The sequence below is a fragment of the Musa acuminata genome, chromosome BXJ2-5 (assembly GCF_036884655.1).
Source record: "Musa acuminata AAA Group cultivar baxijiao chromosome BXJ2-5, Cavendish_Baxijiao_AAA, whole genome shotgun sequence".
Taxonomy (NCBI): domain Eukaryota; kingdom Viridiplantae; phylum Streptophyta; class Magnoliopsida; order Zingiberales; family Musaceae; genus Musa; species Musa acuminata.
This window is the reverse complement of record NC_088342.1, coordinates 3290736-3313519: the sequence shown is the minus strand read 5'-3', so window position 1 is coordinate 3313519 and position 22784 is coordinate 3290736. Positions and strand designations below refer to the sequence as shown.

Below are 22784 nucleotides of genomic sequence, written 5' to 3'. Positions count from 1 at the left end.
ACATAAATAAATTACCAATGGTGTAATACCATTCGTAATTTTTATTATTTTGTATTCGATATGTTTTATCATATAATTAATTTTTGACTTCATCTCTACAGACGAGTTGATAATTTTAGATAAAAAAAATATTATCTTAATCAATTTATGATTTCAGTTGGGTTGAATGAAAGGTCAGACCTTGTAAGCTTGCTATCTTCTTCCCATGCATGTAATAGATGGTTCTGCCTCGCACACCTTTGCATTGTCGAGGCATGATTATTTCTTAACATAAATCTATATTAATTATCTTTTACATTTGTATATTATCTCAAATGATATATCAAATAAGAACACAGATCTGCACTGTGACGCCACACTTTTTATATCAATTAGCCAATCAGAGAACAATAATGATTACCTGATGAACGCACTGACACCAGTTTTATTCAATACACCTTTATACATGCAAAAACATAAATACAATACTGTAGAGATCATGCACTACTAAGTCTCAATCCGGTGGAGCATGATCCCAATGTACCAGACCATGACATTGAGTTGCAAGATGAATCGAGTACAATACGATACAACATACTAAGAGGCCGTGAAAGATGGAAGGATACTTAGCACACCTTTGTTTAACTGCTCGCACGTCACTAAGCATAATAATTTAAGCTGGATTTCTTCTTCGCTTGAACTTGGATTATCCCTTCGTTGAAATCTTCATGAGTCACCTGAAACAAAAGTATGATATTAGTTGACGAGTGCTTTCATCGCACCAACCTTAATATAAAGAGCCATGAAACATGAATTGATCACATCCAGAGCAAAGACCAAAGCCATTCCATGCAAAGGGATAACAAGGCAGTGACCATTCCACTCTACGACTAAAAAATCTTATCCCATCCCGTCTCATCCACAGTTCAGGTTGCTGAATATAATATCATTCCTGACTCGTACAAAAACCGACTAGATCAGTTTTGATCCGTCCTGCCTTGGTGAGGATTAGATTATAAATATATAATAAATATAGAATAAACAAGGATACAGCAGAACAGAAAAAAAGTGACACTGTCCCTGAACCGACTTGGTCCAATGTTCAAAAGTTCCCTGAGCCCACCTATTTCCTGGTCAAAATTGGTCAAATCTGATTTGATCGGTCTAGTTCCCACAGTTCCAGATTGATATTGACATCCTAATTAATGTCTGATGACTCGATGACAATAAGAACCAGAGGGAAAACATAGTGTGTTCCTGATTAGAAGCATCTCAGGTATATATAAAGTCTTGCAGCATAACTCTTACAGCTTTCTAAAACCCTATGTATATAGAACAGGGAACAACATGCTGTGACCAGAAGGCATGATTGTACTTACTAGAGGAAACAAGCTACAAGGAATATACATTGAACAGGCAGTACAATTTCTATCTTAATCATCTGACATTATGTAAGATTTTTCTATAAAGAAGTCACAAACTAACGTAATTATGCGGGGTGTAGAGTTCAATTCAGTATAGGTGTAAATTAAGAACAATATTAGGAAAGCAAGAGAACAGAACCTCAGTTGCATCTCGACGCAGGGCAAGCATGCCAGCTTCCACACAAACTGCTTTAAGTTGTGCTCCATTAAAATCATCAGTTGACCGAGCCAGCTCCTCAAAGTTCACATCAGGGTGCACATTCATTTTCCTCGAGTGGATCTAAATTTTATAAATAAAAGAAAATACACGCTCGTTTCAAAGTATTTCTAAATTAAATGATAGATCTGTTTCTTTATCAACGTGAAAACTTAGTAAAGCATTTGCTTGCAACAAGAACACTATGGTACCTGCAATATTCTAGCCCGTGCTTCTTCAGATGGATGAGGGAACTCTATCTTCCGATCTAGACGTCCAGAACGCACAAGAGCAGGATCAAGTATATCAGCACGATTTGTTGCTGCTATGACCTGACAACCAACCATATCATGTATGTCTGTGTGAGAGAGAGCGAGAGATGAAAAAAAAAAGTAATAGAGAATCAGAATGCCACATTTACCACAAACTATATAAATTCATAGATCCACTAAGACAAGCAAATACACCTTAAAGCAAGCACCACACTGTTACATAGTTTGAATTTACCATGTACCTAAGAATGACTAACACATGTAGCTTTTATTTGGTCTCAAATTTTTACCAAACCCAACAACTTTGATCCAGGCTCTCTCAGAAGGTGCAGTGCTAGTGTTATCGCTTGTTACCAAAAATACCTAATGGACGAGAATCTTCTGGAATTAATGACATCGCATGTGTCAGCAAATATTCTCTCTCTCTCTCTCTCTTTGGTGCAGCGAAATTGATTCCATCAAGAATCAAGATCAGCATACCATGTGTAACATATATAAAACACAATTTTGTTTCTAACATTTCTAAAGTTTATTGCATTAATGGTCTACATTTAGTCACATAAAAGCTGGTTATGTACTCCAAAACCTCTCTGCATCCTCAAAAGAATAAATTCAAACCTGTACTTCTAGCAGGCATGAATAATTACATTTTTTTTATAGCATTTAGTACTACACAACCAAGAATCTCATGCATAACATTATCATAGGCTTCACCATAAACTTACCTACTGCAACTAATGACAAATACTTTTACCTAGGGAGAGCTATGCAGTTTAAGAATTTTGATCCAGATAGGTAGCCAGGATCACTAAATTTGGTCTAAAGAGAAAAAAATGATGCAGCACAAAATTTTTTTTAAATGATTCAGAGAAAGAACAACAAAGGACATGTGACAAACAAGCTAGTAGTGCTGTAGGGAAGACTACATTAAACTGAATCATATTCAAGCTACAAACACATGGGTATTTCTATCGAAATGGAAAGATATTGCTCCAATCACAAGATCAACAAGAACACTGACCTTTATACTGTCATCACTGCTAAAACCATCAAGCTGATTAAGTAATTCCAACATTGTCCGTTGCACCTCCCTATCTCCACTTACTTCACTGAAATGGTAGTGCAAAAAGAGAATTTTCGAGCATCATGTCTTTTCATTAAAACAACTATGGCATGACATTATTTAGTGCAAAAATTTCTTTGCTATCACTGGCTCAGATTTTTATTATGGAAGTATAACATTAATAACCCACATGAATAGCTAAGCAGTGAAGTCAAAAGGTTCAAATAGAGTCACTTCAAAAACATGCCCCTGAGAGTTCAATGTAGGTGATTATGTTTCTAATTAAGAAAGATAGCCCTATAAGCATCAAATACAACAATCCCATATCCAGTGAACTTCCTAAATGCCTTCCTTGACCAATAGCAATTTAATACTTAGTCAAATCTATTTTGCTTTAAACAAAACTCTCATCCCCAGGACTGGTTATCAACAGCATCTTTTATGCATAATGACAAATAATTTGTTATTCTATACCATGATCAAATATGGTGTATGTAAACTGTATTTCACATCTAATAATAAAATGCAGCTATTCACATGACCATGGCAAGGAGAACTATAGTTTTACCACCGATACTGAGTTGGGCTCTCTTATAAAGGAAACACTCTAAAATTTGAGTTACTCTGGTAACAAATAAAGGCCCTCCACCAATCCAATTACATAAACTGACAGCATAACTGACACATACTCCCTCCACATAAATGTAATGCCAATGCATAATCTTACAACCAAACCCTTGTATACCAGGAGTTTTCTTTAGCATCCCTCCGTGACTCCAGCTCCTTCCAATTCTCAAAAGTTTTGAATGCTCTAGGTAGCTTCTTAACTGTATAGTAGATTAGCAGAAGAACTGAAATGCTCTGACAAATATGCTGCTCCTAACATTTTAGAATTGTGAAAATTGCTATACCAAATCCTTATATAATGTAAAATTTTAATTAGTAGATTAGACTCAAAGCATCCTGCATCAGTATGAACCTAATTCCCAGGATTTCATGATAGGCGATTCTTTAGCCATCTCACCGCCATAATTAAAGATGACTAAAATATGAAAATTGTGTGTATATCTGTTTTTTTCTACTTGTTTTCTTTGCAAGGCAAACAATTCAACAAACAAACTGTTCTAACAAAGAAAAATAGAACAGGAAATGAATATGTCAAGCTAGCCATCAACATGCTACCCTATTCTGAAGTGAACAAAAACATAAACTTGTTAGTATAACAAAAAAGACATTATAATGCATCAAAGAAGATAACTCGTATAACAATGAAGTAACCAATGGTTGTCAGACCCTGCCATTTGATGTTCAAAATAAATGTCATGCTCATTAAGTTATTAACTTATATATTGTTGGTGTCAGTGAAAAAATGCCATGGGTCAAATTTTGTGCTACATTGACCTAGCCACTGAGAAAATGATCATGACATGCTTGCAACATTGTAAGACCTTATCAACTGTTAAAAACAAAAACATGAACTGTCCAAAAGTCTAAAGAAAAAAAGAGATGACAGACCTGTCAAATCGTTTTGTCCCTATTGCATCTATCTCATCTATAAAAATTATACAGGGTGATTTCTCCTTTGCTAGCTGAAAGGCATCACGAACAAGTTTTGCTCCATCACCAATAAACATCTGCATTAATTGGATAAACAATCACTAATTAGCCAAACATCAGCATTAATCAGTCCCCTAATGAATCCAAGACTTCAGAAAGTAAGATGCAAAGACATGACTGCATCACACGATGTGATTGTAATCATGCATGTATTAGTGCATGCACCTAATAATCAAGATGTCCAAGAATTCATCAGATCATATGAATCCAACACAAAAGTTCAGAAAGTAAAATGTAAAGAAATAACTGTATCATAAAATGACATTGTTAATCATGCATGTAGTAATGCATGCATCTAATCATCAAGTTGACCAAGACTTCATCTGATATGAATATAAAAGCTTAGAAGAGGCTTTATTGCAGGCTTATAAAAAAAGTTTTAAATGTCATGGTGATATCATCATGATGTACTGGTCTAAGTGTACAAATCTTCTTACAGTGCCAAAAGGCATCCATGGAAAAGGGATAACAAAAGAAACAAATGCTGGAATGTAAAATGTACTTGATAGTTAAGCAAAAAAAATAACAAAAAAAATATTGCAATTCAGAGAATAGACCCCAATTTTTTTAGCTGTACTTAGTAATTACTACAAGTTCATAAATCCTACCAAACCCTAAAATAGAAAACATTCAACTGACTAAAAAAAAAATAAGTACTAACAAATATCTAATAACAGATAATTTCTGCATCATTCACTAGCAAAGAATCATGAAATTAAATTAAAAACCTAACCAGAACTATCAACATTTCAAAAGCCAAATTTTCTTGATTAAACATTCAAATGTTATGCAATTCAACTGATACATATTCAAAGCCAAAAATTTATTACGATTTCGACGTAGAAAAAAGAAGTATTGATTTTAAAAGTACCTGAACTAGTTGAGGGCCTGCCAGCTTCAAGAAAGTTGCATTTGTTTGTGCTGCACATGCACGTGCCATCAAAGTCTTACCAGTTCCAGGGGGTCCATACAAAAGCACTCCTTTAGGGGGACGGATCCCTAGTTTCTGAAAGCGGTCTTTGTGGGACATTGGCAACACAATTGCCTCAACAAGTTCTTGGATCTGAAATTACAAACAGAAGTAAAAATTTAATATCGACAGGTTCTCTAGTACAAAGAACGAGTTTCAGAAGTAATTGACCACTTTCTTACTTGAAGAAATATAAGTTAAGAAGACAAACTTAGGGAAGGGTCCAATAACTCTGAGGCCTAAACATTTAGTCTTGGCAACAAAGTCATGACAGAAATAAAATTTTGGTGGTCAAATTACTTGTATGGACACAGGAAGTTTTTAAGGTACCTGCTTCTCAAGGCCTCCTATATCATTGTAATCTTCTGTTGGCTTTTCATCAACTTCCATTGCCTTCACTCGTGAGTCATATTCTGATGGTAGAGTATCCAAGATCAAGTAGCTATCTTTGTTGACACCAACAAGATCACCAGGTTTTAGCTTATCAGGGTCCACTAACCCAACAACAGGAAGAAAGATTGTCTGGAAAAAAAAAAGAAACAAACAAGAATAAGCCTCCATTACCTTCAGTAGATTGCTAAACACAGTCAGGTATCAAGAACAACCATCAACTCACAGCTTCTCAGGAAGTGACATATTGCAATAAATGAAGTAAGAGATATACCATTCAGAACTGCACTATAGTTATCACATTTCATTTTCCTACCCAAAGACTGACTTTCAGTTAGTTAAAGTTGAAAGCAGTAAGTCTGTAGTATAACATACTACAATTATTCTGAAAGCTTCAGACGACCACTTGCCTAATTTTCTTGAAAAAAGGACAAATAAGAACATGAAACTGTACAGAGATGCTTCACAATTAACTTTCAAGTAACTAACGAAATCCAAAAAGAAGAGTCAGCTAAAACAAAATGAACAATTGTAAAAATCCAGAATCAATGGCAACTTGTGCAGCCATATGATTATCAAAGTATGCCACAGCTTGACTTTCAGTAAGTTTAGCTGATCAATTATCAAGACATTCAGTAGACAAATCCACCAAACATCCGAGAATATGGAATAGAAGCAAGCAGCGTAAAGCAGACAAAAAAAATGAAGAAATGAGTTAGGGCTCCAGCTTACCTGTCGCGTGGAAGTCTTTAAGACAACACATTTTCCTTTCCTTTGAGAATCCAGATCAACATTTGCACCATCTTCCTCAGCCTCTTCTTCTGGATTCATCTCCAAAATCTAGACAACACAAAAGCGTATATGATCAGTATACCCTCAGTTAATTTACTAGAATTATGCACATTCACTAAATAAAAGAAAAAAAGTAAAATTATATGCTATAACACAAATAAGATGGGTGAAAATATTTGAATTTCCATCTGGGATCCACAACCACTCTCACAAGGAACAATAAAAGAAAGAATAAGGTACTGTTTCTAGTTACCAGAGTTTCATCGTGTCAATTTAATTATTAAACTTCTAATGATGCTTTAAAAAACATTCATCTTATTGACCAAAAATAAATAAAATGCAAAAACATGAGAACAAATTTAGATTTAATTTGATATAATAAGATGTTGAGTATCCTAATGGAATACAGCAGATTTATTTCCAATTCAACAAATGACACCTAAATTATCCCAAGTTCTATACAGTAGCAGTTTACAATTAATCAATTATTAGTTATCTTTTTTTTTTTTTCAAATTTGTGATTGGTGGGTATCTAATTTCCTAGAAGCCACTTTGGTTTCATATGCCAACCGTATGCTTCAATTATCAGAATACCATATGTGCTAAGACTTGTATCATACAGTGCATATCGGGACAAGTAATAGATCAAAACAATATCCCTCTATATTTGTGCAAGAGAGAAGAGTTACACACTATATGAAAATTAAACAGAAGAAAGAGAAGAATAAAATTGAGACAGAACATGTCCCAGTTGAGATGGCAAAGCAATAGCCGAGACGAGCTATCTTTTTTGCAAGACTAAATTTGAAGTCATTGTGAACAGAAATTTACCTCGTTGAAGCTTTTATAACAATATAAAGTTCTGTTACAGCAGAAAGACATTTTGTTAATAATTAAGCTCCCAAATACAAGGGTTTTGAAGGATCTAAATTATCTCACAATAAGATAATGGACCAATTAACTTATTGAGCCCAAACCATTGGCTAAAGAAGCTTAGGTTCAAATTAGTAGTAAAGACATATTCTAACTTAATTCAAGTCTCTAACTGCTTCTGATGTGGGACTAAACCGGAGGCATTATAATCTGCCTAGTGGTGGCTCCATGTTATTATGTACCTTTGGCCTCATCCACGAATTTGGCCTCATACACAAATGACCCCTTCCCACTCGGATTGCTCACCATGTCAAGTTTTAGATCAGTGTCTCTGATGACATTTATTATGCCCAGCTCAAGGGATAATGTTAGGATACCTTTTATTTTTGAGCTTTGAATAATGTTTTATTGAATTTGTCTAGCTCAATAAGACTCGAATAGGGGTTTATTTGAGTTTTATTTATTTATTAGGGGTCCAAGTCCTGATGGACTTAGGGGTAAACTCTATAAATATGAATGTATCTATTTTTTTTCATCTATATATGAAATGTTATTTCAATCTTTTGACAAATCCTAGGAGGTCGATCCCCTCGAAGTGATCATCCATTTCTTTCTCTTCTTCTATGATAAAACCCTAGGATCTTATCTTTTCGTATCAGAGCAACAATCCTCAGCATTCTCATTACAATTTCTCACATCAGTTCATCGCTGCAGCCATCATCAGCTATCATCTAAAAACAAAAAAAACAAAACAAAAGAAAAAAGTGTAGTCGGTAGTCGCGCCCCATCTCGCTCGAGTGAGAAAGGGCCATCGCCACTGTTTCCTGGCCTCAACGACCTCTCGCTGCTCCGAACCCTAGATGTTATCGTGGTCGTTCTTCATCCCACCTTCCGCTGCAGAAGCCCAAGCCTCATCCCACCTTTCACTGTAGCCGCCCTCCAGCCACGCACGTAGTGACCACACACGATCAGCATCTACAACCCCCTCCATCGCCATCTCACACCCCAACCGCCGCAATCGCCATCTCTCTCAACTATTGTCAAGCGATCAGTGCGGAGAAGGAGACCATTTCTTTCGCCAAAGACGACGTCGCCAGTAGCGCCCAGCGTCACCTGCGACCCTCGCTGCCTCACCTTGGGTCGCAGCCGCTTGCGGCGTCGCTTTTGCCTCCAACCGCACACATAGCGATCGTGCGCGATCGACATCTGTAACCCCCTCCGTCGCCATCTCACACCCCAGCCACTGCAACCGCCATCTCTCTCCTCAGCCTCGGCAGCAATCTTCCTCCATGCAATGATAGAAACAGGGCAACTCCCCATACCGATCGTCGTTGTCTCCTAGCCGCACCACCACCGCTGCCTCTTAGCCTTAGCAACAACCTTTCCTCCACGCAGTGACAGAAACAAAGCAACCTCAGTAGCAACAGCCTCCTCGTAGCGACCGTAGCGAGCCCTCACGCTGCTCTCGGTGTCTGCTTCCTCGACAGCATTGCAGCGATCCCTCACGCCCTCAACGCTGCTCTTAGCCACGCCACCATCGCTGCCTCTCAACCTTGGCAGCAGTGTCCTCCTCGCAGCGAGCCCTCATGCTGCTCTCGACGTCCGCTTCCTCGATAGCTTCACGATCTCTCACGCCCTCAACGCTGCCTCAAGCCAAACTTCACAATAGTCACACCGAATAGGGCAGTGCTAATGCCCTTGACTAGACACCAGAAGCAAGAGTCAGGGATTACAGATCTAGAGTGGTATGGAATGGCTATCGATAATTCAGTGAAAGCTCAACTAGAAGCCTTGGAAACCAGAATTGAGAATGGAATGGAAGAAAATTTTAATGATTTCATAAGGAGCCTACTGGAGAGCTTCAACAAACTTCAACAAGATGAAAGTTCAAGTCTTACGTTGAACCGACTTGGAGACACCGAAAAAAGGAACCAAGAACAGGACATAAGCTACCCCTGCATGAAGGTGAAATTCCCAAGATGGGAAGATATAGATCCAACCAGTTGGATCTCTAGGGTAGAAACATTTTGTCGTTTTCACAGAACTCCAAAATAATCCAAGGTAGAAATAGCTTCAATCTAACTAGATGGAGATGCAATCCAATAGTATGATTGGTATGAAGCCTGTCACGGGGTCCCCTCATGGGAGCAATTTAAGATAGGACTTCTCGTTCGATTTGGACCATCTGAATACGAGAATGTTGATAGTCAGCTCGTTAAAATTCATTAACAGGGTTAAGATATCAGAAAAAATTTGAACGATTGTCAAATCAAGCTAGAGACTGATCTGAACGACAACTGGTGGGAACATTTATCGAAGGACTTAATCCATATATCCGATGCTAAGTCAAAGCTCGCCAACCCCGCACTATGACAGCCGCAATCTCATTTGCACGTTTGCATGAGGAAAAAATCAGCAGAGAGAATCGTCGAAACAAAAGTAACAACAAACATATGATCAGCAAGCCACCTGCCCCATCTATTCTCAGCCGAAATCCTAACATCCGAAGACTAACCTGAGAAGAACTTAAGGAAAGATCAACGAAGGGTTTGTGCTAGCACTGTAATAAAAAGTGAAGTAAGAAACACCGATGTAAACAAAGGCAACTTCTAATGATTGAACCAATTGGGAAGGAATCGAAAGCTGACAATGTGGACTCCGATCATGAAGGTATTGATTCTGATGAAGATGTTGGACCTATCATACAAACAGTGCATGCATTAGCCGACTACTCTAACCCGCAAACTATGAAAGTTAGAGGAACTTTGGAACATCAACCTGTTACAGTTTTGATTGATATTGGTAGCATTAACAATTTTATGGACAGTAAGGTTGCCAACTGATTGGCCTACCACATTGAAGGCTATGAAAAATTCAAAGTAAAAGTCGTTGATGGACGAATTTTAACTTGTGATAGCCTTGGAAGACTTGATTATACAAGGCCAAGAGTTGCTTGGCCAAGTGTTGATTATACAAGGCCAAGAGTTGCGGATTTCTTTTTGTTACCCTTGTAAGACTTCGAAGTGGTGCTTGGAATTGAATGACTATCAACCCTAGGTGATGTTTCTTGAAATTTTTCTAAACTAATTATGAGGTTTTTTATTAATGGAAAGCAGATGATCCTAAAGAGAAGACGTGGAAGTAAAGCCACAACTGCCACTAGCCATCGAATGGAGAGGATTCTTCAAAAGACTGCAATGACTACTACACCGGAAGGCCGACCCATTACTTACATTATCAAGAAGTGGAAACCCTACTTACTTGATCAACAAGTTGCGATGCGCCGCAGATATCGTGTGACTGAAGTGCTAAAAGAGAAACTCCCAGAGTTTGATGTTGCTCAACCTTGAGGACAAGGCTGATTTGAAGGGGGATGAATTGTTAGGATCCCTTTTATTTTTTTAGCTTTGAATAATATTTTATTTTGTCTAGCTCAGTAAGAGTCGGATAGAGGCTTATTTGAGATTTATTTATTTATTAGGAGTCCAAGTCCTGATAAACTCGGGGGTGAAACTCTATAAATATGGATGTATCTGTTTCTTTTCATATATCTATGAAATGTTATTCCAGTTTTTTGGCAAACCTTAGGAGGCCGATCTCCTCGAAGTGATCATCCATTTTCTTTCTTTTCTTCTATGATAAAATCCTTTCTATGATAAAACCCTACGGTCTTATCAGATAATAATTGATTAATTAACTCATTAAGAGTGATCACTAGCTCAAAATCCTAAGTCAGGTTAATGATGGTAAACTCATCCAGCCCTTCTGGACAAGGACAATTCAAGTCTTTACCCACTTCCCGATGTCGGGCTAAACTTGGGGGCACAAGTAGATTTAAGAAAAAAACTAATATGCCTACTGAAATTATAATGGAAAGCGAAGGATAAAGTTTTACCCAAAATGGAACAGAAGCAAACTAATGGTTTCACGAATGCAGAGAAAAAAAAGGGAAGGTAAAGGAACTGACCTCGACGATGTTCCCGACGAGGTAAGGCAGTTGCTTGTTGAGCTTGATCTTCTCTTGATTCTCCTTTATCTTCTCCTTGAGGGATTCCAGGTCGAGGTTCGTCCTATGCAGCTCATCCTGCATCCAACGCCAACAGATTCAGGAATCAGATTGGGTCGAACAGACAAAAATGGAGTAAATCATAAAACCCTACATTCAAGGAAGAAGAATCAACTAGGGTTTCAAACCTTGAGGATTCGAATCTCGTTGTCAAGAAGGCGAGAGGCCCTGATGATGTCGTCGGTGCTCATGGAGGAGAGCTGGTCGTCCTCGAAGTTGGGATCCTCCGCCATCGCCGTCGCCATGGATTGGGGTTGAAGCAGAGCGCAACTGCGCAAGAGTGCTATTTGCGAAGTGCGGGGCTCCTCACCAAAGTCAGAATTAAAATTATGATCCGGTAACCCAGTTAGGATTCGATCCAATACGAAAATTCTGATCCGGTAACCCACTTAGGAACAAATCCAGTGCCTTTCGCGTCCGAATCTGAATCCGAATCCGACATGGCCCGGTCCAATCCGTTAACACTCGTACACGCTCCCCTCGGGTAGAAGCATCAGGATATTTCGTCACCGGTCTTCTTTGTTTCACCCGACAGGAGGAGACGAGAAAACCAAGAAGACGAAGGAAGGAGAGGGACGGAGGAGAGGCGACGACGAAGGGTAGAGAGAGGCGAATTGCGAACAGCCTAATAATTCCCTCCGCCTTCTCGATCCCGACGAGAGCCGAGGCGCCATGTGAGAGCCCTAATTCGCCCTACCCACGGCGACGTCTGCGGATCCTGCCCGATCTCCGCCGGCGAAGAACAATTAGGGAAGAGGAGAAGGAGGGGAGGTGAAGGGATCCGAGGGATTTTGCGGAGAGCGGCGGTGCAATGGGGAACAAGATCGCGAGGACCACCCAGGTGTCCGCGACCGAGTACTACCTCCACGACCTCCCATCCACCTATAACCTGGTGCTTGTGGAGATTCTAGGCCGGGGACGCTTCTTCAAGTCCATCCTCTGCAAGCATGACGAGGGCCTCGTTCTTGTCAAGGTCTACTTCAAGCGCGGCGACCCCCTCGACCTCAAGGTCCCTTCCCTCCCTAGCTTTTTGAGCTTGACGTTGAGTATGACCATTGATATGCCTGCGTTATACAGGAGTATGAGAGGAGGTTGGCTCAGATCAGGGACATCTTCCAATCCATGCAACATCCCCATGTTTGGCCATTTCAAGTGAGTTTTTCTCTTCTTTGATAGCCCTTTTATACTTCTTTATATTACATTTTTTTAATATATGATTTATTGAGGAATTACGTGTTGAATTTTTGAAATTTATGTGTGGTATTAGACACAGTAATTTCAATCACATATTGATATGCATATTTGTTCTTTCTGGGAATTGACCTTATTTTTTTCTTCCATGTGCATTTGATTATTGATGCAATAGCAGTTAATGCTAATTGGGCTAATGAATATAGATTTTTTTTACCTAATTTCTTAAAATAAAGCTTGTAAAGGTCTATGCTGCACTGGAAACATTAGCATCAGTTCTTGTATTTCTCGTGTTGCTTCTTGTTGAACCTTGCTCTGAGGTTTTGAGTGGTATATAGTTCTGGCTGGAGACTGATAAGGCAGCTTATCTCTTGAGGCAATATTTCTTCAGCAACCTTCATGATCGGCTGAGCACGCGGCCCTTCCTCAGCCTTATTGAAAAGAAGTGGCTTGCATTTCAGGTATATATTTCTAATTGTTCCTTCTTCATAGGAGAAAACAGAAAGACTATTAGCAGTACTTATTAAACTTGGCTGCGGCTTTAATGGAACTGTCTCCAAATGCTTTCAGTCCATTGTTCATGTAAGTCTTTCTATTGCTGTTCTCCAGATATGGTTGTGGACTTAGATCATTTGGTTGTGCAGTTACTCTGTGCTGTGGAGCAGGGTCACAACAAAGGAGTTTGCCATGGTGAGAAGGAATTTCTGGAGGGAGAAAAATGGCTCGCTTTTGGATTTTTTGACATGAAGTTGTTATTAACAAGGCATTTTGCTTACTATAGGTGATATCAAGTGTGAGAATGTTCTTGTTACTTCTTGGAATTGGCTATATCTTGCCGACTTTGCATCTTTCAAGCCAACATACATACCGGATGATGACCCTTCAGATTTTTCATTCTTCTTTGACACTGGTGGGAGGAGGCGATGTTATCTCGCACCTGAGGTGGGATTCTTGCTTCTAGCTATTTTCCTGAGATCTGCAGGTTTTGTAATTTTTTCATAGCTGGTTTAAATAATAAATTTGCATGAAGGTATTATGAGGGTTGAGGTATGAGTGATCCCCTAAGATAGCCTTGTGAGAGAGATGGTTTAGGAGTTTTGATTTCTTAAAGAGAGAAGTGGACGGCGATGGAATATTCTAAATCGAATTTGTTATACCCTTTAATAAGTTGCAGAATAACACATCTCAAGGTAGACCCAGTTTCAATGAGTACTGCTGACATGAAGATTGGAAATCACAGCAAGTTGTCAGATAAAATTTGCTGGTGGTATTTCTGAATATGTAACAAGAATGAAGTCATCAATTATACATTGTATTGACTTTCCAAATGTGGAGCTTGGTGTGACATATGCGAATGAATATATGTTTACACATCTTATTGAAGCTAACAAATTCTCTCCTTAATTTTCATTGTTAAATTTATCCACTCATATTTTAGGCACATCTTCTATGATCATGTTATACTTCATGTGTTTCTTTTGGACTACCATGTCTCATATTCTAGTTGGTGGGATGTTTTGTTTACATCTTTTATAAGTATCTTGTTAGAGAAGTAACCGATCTATATATGGTTTTACTTATTTCAGAGATTTTATGATCATGGAAGTGAATCACAAGTTGCAGCAGATGCACCTTTAAAGCCATCTATGGACATCTTCTCACTGGGGTATGAAATTTCTTTTTATAAAGGAGCACGTCACTACATTTGACTGTCTCTGCATATTGTTACATTTTCAATCTCTATGATTGACTTAACAAGAATGATGCATCATGGGTGCTATTGTAACTTGACACAGTTGTTTTATTTCTTTGAAAACAATTTCATCATCTGAGTTCTATAAAGTAATCTATTTTCCAAGCTTTATTGTTATAATAATCCCAATTGTCAACCATTTCTTTTTTCATATTGTACCATTTCGTAAGTTGGATATTACTTGTTTATTTGTATCTTTGTATAAAACAACCCTTAAGATAGATCTGTTTTCCTTATATTCTTGTCTCTTAACCCATTTCAAGATGAAGCTGTGAGGTGCAATTTTGCATGTACACAAATATATTTTGGAATTTTGTGTCTCTTTTGAAAATTCTGTGATGTCCAGTTAGAATCTCCAGCTTTTATTGAAAATTTTAGAGGAGAAATGATTTACAAGAATAAAGTTTCTTGATCTAGGTAATACAGTGTTTGTAGAAGGTGGATGATGTGTAAAAGCCTAGCATGTTTGATCAGAATGAATTGACATCTACAGGATGGTATCTGTTGTTTGAATCTAGGAGTTCCAGAGTACCACCTGATTAGTAGGTTGGGCGTTAGATTGATTCTAGGATCTCTAGGTTGAAATAAGGCATGGACATGTATTGATATGCATTGGTTAGGATAGTGCAGGTAGCTTCAGTCCAAGGAATATGACCTATCCTAGTATAGGGTGGATGTGTCAATAAGTATGTATGCTTGTCTGGAATGGACTTGTATGGCAATCCATGGTCTATCTCTTGAGCCCAAATAAGAACCTTGGTAGTGTCAAATTATTGCTGTTAAAAAGTTTATCTGGCCATCAGATTCATTCTGTCCTATACATGGTTCATGAAATGTATTGATGCCTTTTCTTTTCAGGTGTGTTATTGCTGAGCTTTTTCTGGAGGGGCAACCATTATTTGAGTTATCCCAGCTACTTTCATATCGCCGAGGGCAATATGACCCTAGTCAATACCTTGAAAAGGTTATTTTTATGCTGATATTTACTTCAATCTGTCTCATGTAACAACTTGAAGTATTTTAACCATTTTATTTAATAAATATCAGGTATTGTGGTCCTTTTGTCATCATGCACTTGAGTTAATTTTGTTCTTTTAGTTTCTCGTAATAGTGAAAAGCATTATCACTATAGGTTTTATTAGCTTGTTTTTTTTTTCATTTTTTTCAGATTCATTAAGCAGAGCTTGATCATGTGCTTAATTATTGTAGATACAAGATGATGGAATCCGGAAAATGATACTTCACATGATTCAGTTGGACCCAAATGCAAGGCTAACATGTGAAAGTTATTTGCAAAATTATGCGTCTTCTATATTTCCGAATTATTTTGCACCATTTCTTCACAAATTCTTTTCTTGTCTGGTTCCTCTTGACTCGGATACAAGGGTGAGAAAGTCTGATGATCTCGTTTTTGTAAGCTAGTTACAAACTTATACAAATAACAAGTTAAAATTTGATTTTGTTATAGGTTGCTGCAACACAAAGCGCCTTCCAGAAGATACATGAGCAAATGATGAATTTTAGATCATCTGAGGACATTGTTTCTGATCCATCCACTTGTTCAAAATCCACAGATGATGAAGGTTTTCAACATACAGAAGGTGGGAGACAAAGCATGCAATCGGCAAGAGGGAATGAAAGAGGAAAGTTGGAGAAAGTCACAGTTGCTGACCATATACAGCTTGTTGGAGATATCACTTCACTTCTCAGGGATGCAGAAAACATAAGCCGTAAAACACATTCGGATGTAGCACAGAGAAAATCTACATTGATCTCCTCAAATGACTCTGACGCCACCTGCACTCCATTTTCTAAACAATTTATGCATTTGAAAGAACAGGCTTTAGGTGATTCCAAAGGACATAAGCAGAAAGAAACAATTTTTTTAAGAAAGATCCTTAAAAGTGACTTGGACGCTCTGATGGATGAATATGATAGCCAGACAGATACATATGGCATGCCGTCTTTTCCAGGGTCAGAGTGTAAAGTCAGCTGCGAAGGCATGGTCCTAATTGCATCTTTAGTTTGCTCATGCATAAGAAGTGTAAAGCAACCACAGCTGAGGAGGGCTGGTCTTATTTTACTAAAGACTTCTTCCTCATACATTGATGATGAAGATCGTTTGCAACATGTACTTCCATATGTTATTGTGATGCTCTCTGATCCAGCCGCAATTGTGCGTTGTGCTGCTCTTGAAACATTGTGTGACATTTTGCCTTCAGTCCAAGACTTTCCTCCCAGTGATGCAATGATATTTCCCGAGTATATTCTTCCAATGCTTTCCATGCTTCCTGATGATCCAGAAGAAAGTGTTAGGATATGTTATGCAAGTAACATTTCTAAGATTGCAATGACTGCTTATAGATTCTTGATTCGCTCCGAGCACATATCTGATGGAGTACCTCTTGATAGATCTGGTCTAGTTCAAAAATCGCAATCCCTTCCTATGGAATCACCAAGAAAGAAGCAAGGCCATAAAGTTGACGGTCAGCTTGTGCAGTTGAGAAAATCCATAGCTGAAATTGTGCAGGAATTGGTAATGGGTGCAAAGCAAACTCCAAATATCCGTAGAGCTCTCCTGCAGGATATTGGTCGTCTTTGTTATTTCTTTGGACAGAGGCATAGTAATGACTTGTTGTTGCCCATCCTACCAGCATTTCTTAATGATCGAGATGAGCAACTTCGAGCAGTTTTTTACGGGCAGATAATTTTTGTCTGCTTTTTTGTCGGTCAAATAAGTGTTGAGGAATACCTTTTGCCTTATATCGAACAGGCGTTGAGCGATGAAATGGAGGCTGTAATTGTGAATGCTTTAGAATGCTTATCCATGTTGTGCAAGAGTGGTTTTCTACAGAAAAGGATGCTTCGTGGGCTGATTGAGAAAGCTTTTCCTTTGTTATGTTATCCAATCCAATGGGTTAGAAGGTCAGCTGTCACTTTTATTGCTGCCAGCAGCGAGAGCTTAGGACCAGTAGATTCCTATGTTTATCTTTTTCCAGTTTTGCGCTCTTTCTTCCACAGAGAGCCAACTTCTTTATCTTCTGAGACATCCCTCCTTTCATGTCTGAAGCCTCCAGTCAGTAAGACGGTATACTATCAAGTTGTGGAGAATGCAAGGAGTCCTTACATGTTGGAAAGACAAAGAAAAATATGGTATTGCAGATCCTCCAATTCAAACCAGTGGGAAACTGTTGAACATACTAGGAAGGTAGCAGGTGATGTAAAATCTATTAAGAGTCCTGTCAAAAGAGAATCCAATGCACAAAGTGGCAAATATGTCAATAGTATGACACAGAATTCACCTCTACCTATCATTGAAGATGTTGCCATAAGAACAGGGACTCCCTTCCAAAGTACCTCTGGTTCAGTGGACATAAGAGACTCTCTTTCATCTGAAAAATTGCAATTCTCTGGCTTCATCTCCGCGCAAATCACAGCAAGAAATAATTCTCTTTGTGATGGGCCTGGTGAAGGCATACCCTTGTATTCTGTTTGTGTGGATAAGCGCACAGCTGGAGTGTCTGTAGGTTCTGAATCTTCAATGAATTGGAATCCTAAAGGGGTTGCTGCTTCATGCATGCCTTGGCTGGAGCCTGTTAACAAGCAGTTTGGCTTATCAAGTTCAGTTCCTCCTAAACTTGTTTCAAGCTCTTTTTTTAACATCAGCAACAACGTCAAGCAAGTCCAAAAGCCAGCACAAGATCCAGAAGCCAGGGACTCTGAGCAATCTGCTTATGTGACCAGCAAGTTCCAGGATATTACTGTTTGTGACACTCTAAAGGGAAGCTCGTCTATGGCTGGAGATGATGCCTCACAGTCTGATTTAGGTGGGTTGTCTGCCTTAGCAAGAGCATCTTCAATTCCTGACACAGAATGGAAGCCTCGTGGAGTTCTTGTTGCACACCTCCAGGAGCACCGTTCTGCTGTGAATGATATAGCCATTTCAAATGACCACACCTTTTTCATAAGTGCATCAGATGATTCCACTGTTAAGATATGGGATACTAGAAAGTTGGAAAAGGACATCTCTTTTCGATCTAGGTTAACTTATTCTCTTGATGGTAGCCGGGCTTTATGTGCAACTATGCTTCGAGGCACTGCACAAGTAGTTCTTGGTGCAAGTGATGGAAGAGTTCACTTGTTTTCTGTGGATTATATATCTAGAGGGTTTGGTAATGTAATTGAAAGGTACTCGGGTGTTGCTGATATCAAGAAGAGAGAAGTTGGTGAAGGTGCGATTCTTAGCCTTCTAAACTGTTCTAGTGCAGATAGCTGCATAAGTCAGACTGTTTTGTTCAGCACCCAGCGTTGTGGGGTCCATCTTTGGGATACAAGGATGAACTCAGAAGCTTGGACATTCAAAGCTGTTCCTGATGAGGGATATGTCTCATCTCTCGTAATGGGTCAATGTGGGAATTGGTTTGTGTCGGGTTCTTCAAGGGGTTTTCTGACACTATGGGATCTCAGGTTCCTTTTGCCTGTTAACTCCTGGCAGTACCCCACTGTATGCCCTGTGGAAAAGTTATGCTTGCTAATTCCACCAGCCAATTCCTCGTCTACTGTCACAAGGCCGTTAGTTTATGTTGCTGCTGGGCATAATGAGGTCTCCCTCTGGAATGCAGAGAATGGAAGTTGCCATCAGGTAATTGAAGAATGCTTCTTTGTACCTTGTGGGTTCCTTATACCTTATGGTATACAAAGGTAAAAAGTTTTCTACTTAGGAAGATAACCATGGTGGGTTGCACTGAGACATACTGTAGGAATGTGGGTTATCTAGAGCTATTTTGTACATTTGTTATATGGTTTAGGTTATTTAAGCTTCACTTTATGTTTAAATGGATCTTTTCTATCTGAATTACAATTTATCATTTTTTTCTTAATTCTAGTGTTTAATTTTCTCATGCAATAGCTGCTACTTGTTTGATAAGTGTTTCTATTCTTGTTTATGCAGAAAGTTGACGTTTACTAATTGCAAAAGTAGTTATATTTAGTGTCTTTGAATATTGCAATAAATCATGGGCTCAGGTTTTGTAGGAAGTTGTTTCTTATTTCTGTCCCAACTAGTAATACATTGATTGATTCTTGAAGGTTATGCAAATATAATGCTGATATTTGTGTTTGCAATTATGCATAATATTTTCCAAAATATTGCAGGTGCTGAGAGTAGCCAGTGGTGAGAATGAAGCTGAAACATCCAATGTTACTCGAGCACTGGCAAGGCCTTCTAGCAAACAAAGTTCAAAACCAGATGGGAAACGTGGTACCAGTTCCAAATATAGGACTGATGAGTTGAATGAACCTGCCCCTCGTCTTCAGGGTATCCGCTCATTGCTTCCCTTACCTGGAGGAGACCTGTTAACCGGTGGAACAGACTTGAGGATACGATACTGGGATCATTCTAGGTTATCATTTAAATTCAACATTTATTATAAATGGTTTCACAAAATAAATCTGCCTTTGTGGATTTTTATTTTCCTTTTCATGATCTTGCAGTCCTGATCATAGTTACTGTGTATGCGGTCCATCAACAAAAGGTGTCAGGAATGATGAGTACTACGATATAAGGTCTAGCTTTGGCATACAAGTTGTTCAGGTACAATTTAAGTAATTTTGTTGTATTTCAATTCTTTCCTGGACAATTCTACTACTACTATTTCCATACTAATGTTGTTTAAGCGCTGCATTTCTGGAACTGTTTTAAATGAATTGTGTACTCTCATGAAAGATTCCTGGAATCCTGTAGATATCTAGTTCTACTTTGATTTTTTTTCTTCAATTCATGTAGTACATGTGCGTACTTGAAGATAAGTGAGTGTGATCTTTCATCTAGATTGCTACTTTGATGGGTCATTTGTGCTTATGTTGCATTTGGTGCCGAAAGGCTTCTTTTTAAGCATCTGTGTTATAAAAGATTTATCTACTGTATTTTTGACATATCCTCAAATGGATTTTCTAAAAACAATTTGGAGGATCATGTGAACTAACAATGCCACACACATTGTTTCTAATCCGATGGGATTGAGTTTATCTCTATAAAGAAAGATCCTAATTCCTGTCAATTCATTGACTGAATTTATCTTGTGCTCATTCTGATGAAGGTTAGCTAGTGTTAGACAACTTGCATTTTACACACTATGAGACAGTTCCAAGTATCGAGTTATGCTGATTCACTAGCATCTGACTTGTTCTCTAGGTTTTGTCTACATCCTACATTGATTAGATAGAATATTTACCTGAGAATATTATCATAGAAGGATGTGTAATATACATTGATTATGCATTTTTTCCCAAAGAAGAATCATGTTGGTATCTTAATTAGTATGTACCAACCTGGTGCTCATGCTTGGTTTTAGCATTTTAACTTGTGCTGTTATCGTTCCTGGAGTTGTTACATTCTCTTGTTGTAGAAAATGAGCCAATTTATATGCTTTTGTCGGTACAACTTGGTTGTTTAAAATGTCAAACAGGAGATGAACAAGAGGCCTGCTGCATCCAAGTTGGCCCAGAAGGCACTTCTCTCAATGGCAGCTACCGATTCTGCCGGGTGCCACCGTGACTCGGTGCTTTCATTAGCATCCGCCAAGTTGAGCCAAAGACTACTGATATCCAGTAGCAGAGATGGTGCAATCAAGGTCTGGAAATAAGAACTGGAGAAAGACAATTAGATTGTGAAGATTGCGTTGTACATATGTAGATACATGAATATCGACAATTAGATCTAAAGGCATGTGGATAACCATGTGCCCAAATAGTTGAAAGTTACTCTTCTTTCGTTCAAAGTGAATTTAGATCTGTTTTCGCCGAGTTACAAGTTTTGGCTTATAATTTAATTGGTCAATTGCTGCATGTACCTGAGTCTGATTACATTAATCTACAAAGGAGTTAATACATCTCTTCGCAGTTGATGGAGTACCTGCTTACAAGTGCTATTGATATTGTTAGTAGTGCATCAATATAATTTAGCACCTGTAAAGTGTTTATTCGGGAATAGAGAAAATGAAGATTTTTATATATTTATTCCGTTATAACCATTTGATTATATAAAAGACTATGAATGATTGGAAATTTCTTTTAATAGTTTAGAGAATATTGCTTCACTGCTCTTGACATGCATTTTTCTCAATTCTCAATATTCGCCAATATATACTTTTTTTTTTTTTTGTCAAACATATTAAGAATTAATTTTATGATTATATATATATATATGATAAGGGATAATTTAATCGATCGATCATTGACAACTTACGAGCCCTTAGTTCTCATACTCTTCCATCAACATACTCCTCCATCAACAAACTTACGAGTCTTTGATTCTCATATTCTTCAACAGATATAAATCAATATGACTAAATGATCTTATTAATATATAAACTGTGGGTGACAGAATTTTTCTCGTTTACTATAATCTTAACGATTTTTATAATTGATTGAACGAAAAGAATATTATATGATATGAGAAAAATATTTTTTTAAAAAAAATATTTTTTAAAAAAAATATTTTATATCAACCTAATATTTATAATGTTTGAGTATACATTCATGATTAGATGAATAATTTTTTCTATCAAATATAAAAGAAGAAAAATATCATAACAAAAAAATCTCGTCCGAAAGCAAAGAATTCTCTTCCTCGTGAGATTTTTGACTGTGTCGAGTGCGTGATTGAAAGAACAGGGAAGTGCAGATGTCTCATCTCCACCGTCTGAGGTGGCAACAAAAGAGACCATATGGCCCACGCCAATACATATATGATGATGATGTGCAATGGAAGTTGCAAGATGCCATCATATTCATATGCTGGCCCTGTGCTGCTCATCTCTTTCTTTTCTCAGGGCACGCACTTCCACAACCATACCTGTCAATCCATCCATGTTGACCCGTCTCTTTATCCTTTGACCCATCGCCATCCCATTCACAAAGGTGCAGGCAGGGGGAAAAAAGACCTGGCATGGCTGCTGAGAGTTACGGGTGTGCATGACCTGCTTTGAACACTAAAGAGACGAATGATAACAAAACCCAGTTCTCTCTTGACCACATCTCATGTGGAGGAGAGAAATGATTCTGGGGAATGGGGATGATGACCACGTCGTAAGGAAAAGCTGGTTCATAGGACCGGCTTCAACTTTGCCAAAGCTTCTTCTTCCGATCTTTCTCTCTTACGGGCGCACATTCCTAGACATGGACCATCCACTAGGTTT

The 22784-nt window shown here is 38.3% G+C and overlaps 2 protein-coding genes across 4 annotated transcripts; one reads left to right on the top strand and one right to left on the bottom strand.

Annotated features, from left to right (window-relative positions):
* Nucleotides 1–341: 341 nt before the first annotated feature.
* LOC135612163 (26S proteasome regulatory subunit 6A homolog) lies at nucleotides 342–11938 on the bottom strand. The gene is made up of 10 exons (XM_065108044.1): nucleotides 11771–11938; nucleotides 11544–11660; nucleotides 6644–6751; nucleotides 5852–6043; nucleotides 5423–5614; nucleotides 4450–4568; nucleotides 2893–2980; nucleotides 1812–1931; nucleotides 1543–1683; nucleotides 342–716 (listed from the first exon to the last, which is right to left on the bottom strand). The coding sequence occupies exons 1-10, from the start codon at nucleotides 11885–11887 to the stop codon at nucleotides 639–641; spliced, it is 1272 nt and encodes a 423-aa protein (XP_064964116.1). The 5' UTR covers nucleotides 11888–11938; the 3' UTR covers nucleotides 342–638.
* A 212-nt stretch (nucleotides 11939–12150) lies between these two features.
* LOC103983927 (serine/threonine-protein kinase VPS15) lies at nucleotides 12151–21486 on the top strand. Of its 3 annotated transcripts, XM_009401285.3 has the most exons (12): nucleotides 12151–12651; nucleotides 12720–12794; nucleotides 13172–13294; nucleotides 13478–13523; nucleotides 13615–13775; nucleotides 14420–14499; nucleotides 15445–15550; nucleotides 15796–15972; nucleotides 16055–19228; nucleotides 19741–19988; nucleotides 20080–20179; nucleotides 21054–21486. In XM_009401285.3, the coding sequence occupies exons 1-12, from the start codon at nucleotides 12454–12456 to the stop codon at nucleotides 21228–21230; spliced, it is 4665 nt and encodes a 1554-aa protein (XP_009399560.2). In that variant the 5' UTR covers nucleotides 12151–12453; the 3' UTR covers nucleotides 21231–21486. The 3 variants fall into 3 exon arrangements, with proteins under 3 accessions (XP_009399560.2, XP_018681938.2, XP_064964115.1); XM_018826393.2 differs by lacking the exons at nucleotides 12151–12651; nucleotides 12720–12794 and having other exon boundaries at nucleotides 13188–13294; nucleotides 13443–13523; XM_065108043.1 differs by lacking the exons at nucleotides 12151–12651; nucleotides 12720–12794; nucleotides 13172–13294; ... (1 more) ...; nucleotides 13615–13775; nucleotides 14420–14499 and having other exon boundaries at nucleotides 15461–15550; nucleotides 15755–15972.
* The last annotated feature ends 1298 nt before the right edge of the window (nucleotides 21487–22784 follow it).

Excerpts from the sequence above, each read along its gene's own strand:
- LOC135612163 (XM_065108044.1), bottom strand. The coding sequence starts at position 11,887 with ATGGCGACGGCGATGGCGGAGGATCCCAACTTCGAGGACGACCAGCTC. Across the intron at positions 6,044-6,643 it reads TAAAGACTTCCACGCGACAG|ACAATCTTTCTTCCTGTTGT; the intron begins GTAAGCTGGAGC and ends TTTTTTTTCCAG. Across the intron at positions 717-1,542 it reads TGCGTCGAGATGCAACTGAG|GTGACTCATGAAGATTTCAA; the intron begins GTTCTGTTCTCT and ends CTTTTGTTTCAG.
- LOC103983927 (XM_009401285.3), top strand. The coding sequence starts at position 12,454 with ATGGGGAACAAGATCGCGAGGACCACCCAGGTGTCCGCGACCGAGTAC. Across the intron at positions 13,295-13,477 it reads AGAAGTGGCTTGCATTTCAG|TTACTCTGTGCTGTGGAGCA; the intron begins GTATATATTTCT and ends TTGGTTGTGCAG. Across the intron at positions 19,989-20,079 it reads CGATACTGGGATCATTCTAG|TCCTGATCATAGTTACTGTG; the intron begins GTTATCATTTAA and ends ATGATCTTGCAG.